This window comes from Trichechus manatus, unplaced genomic scaffold (assembly GCF_000243295.1).
Source record: "Trichechus manatus latirostris isolate Lorelei unplaced genomic scaffold, TriManLat1.0 scaffold00165, whole genome shotgun sequence".
Lineage (NCBI taxonomy): Eukaryota > Metazoa > Chordata > Mammalia > Sirenia > Trichechidae > Trichechus > Trichechus manatus.
The window spans coordinates 2,546,288-2,547,238 of NW_004444101.1; the positions used below are offsets into that span (position 1 = coordinate 2,546,288).

General features: G+C 60.9%; 1 protein-coding gene across 1 annotated transcript in view; it reads right to left on the reverse strand.

Moving 5' to 3' along the window:
* The window catches only part of PER2 (period circadian regulator 2), a 37,604-nt gene that overhangs the window by 30,695 nt on the left and 5,958 nt on the right, over positions 1-951 (reverse strand). Inside the window, exon 5 of the mRNA XM_023740850.1 lies at positions 9-210. Within this exon, the coding sequence (XP_023596618.1) occupies positions 9-210 (202 nt within the window). The remainder of the gene's footprint in view (positions 1-8; positions 211-951) is intronic.

Consider the following 951-nt stretch of genomic DNA (forward strand, 5'->3'; position numbering starts at 1 on the left):
GGCCTCACCTGCCCCGCTGCAGGTGCCCCAAGACGGCAGCTTGTACGGGGTAGTGGAGCTGTGGAACATGCTGACGTCGTGGGGCGCCAGGAACTCCACGAACTTGGTATCGGTGAAGGCATCTCTCTTGCAGTGAAAGACGGATGCAGCTTGGCTGGAGATGTACAGAATTTTCCCCGTCACCAAGGACACGGCCACCGCAAACATATCCTGGAAAGGTAGAAGGGGGCCATGGGGGAAAGGGCAGGGCAGGACTGCACATTCCGAGCCTCCTCAAGACTCACAGCCCGTGGCGGGCGTCAGAAGGGAGCGGGGGCTTGCAAATGGGGTGCAGGGCCCCATGGAGGGTCAGGCGAGGTCTCCAGGCCCCTGTCCTCAGCCTTGACCAGAATAACTCTCCCAGTCGCCATTGAGTCAACTCCGACTCGTGGCCCCCCGCCACGTGCGTCAGAGTAGAACCGTGCTCCGTAGGGGTTTCACTGGCTGAGTTTTCAGAAGTAGATTGCCCAGCATTTCTCCTGAGGCGCCTCTGGGTGGACTCGAATCTCCAACCTTTTGGTGAGCTGCCAAGCGTGTTCACCTTTTGTGCCACCCAGAGACATGAGAATAACCCTACTTTCCCCGTTACACGCACTGAGGCCCAGACATGATCTCTGCGGAAACACAAAGTCTGCGCTGCAAAATCAAACGCCAGGTGCCCCAGCTCCCTGCGGGGCCCGCTCACCCTGTCATCGTGGACACAGGTGATTGGAGGCGGCAGGGGCAGCCCCCACTCCAGGCTCACCTGGCCCAGCACACGAACTGCCAGCAAGACCTCCTCCCCGGGCGGCCCCTGTACCCAGGAGAGAAGTGCCAGCCGAGGACTTTGTGTGAGGGCCAGGTGACCCCCTGTACCTGGGAGAGAAGTGCCAGCAGAGGTCTGTGTGTGAGGGCCAGGTGACCCCCTGTACC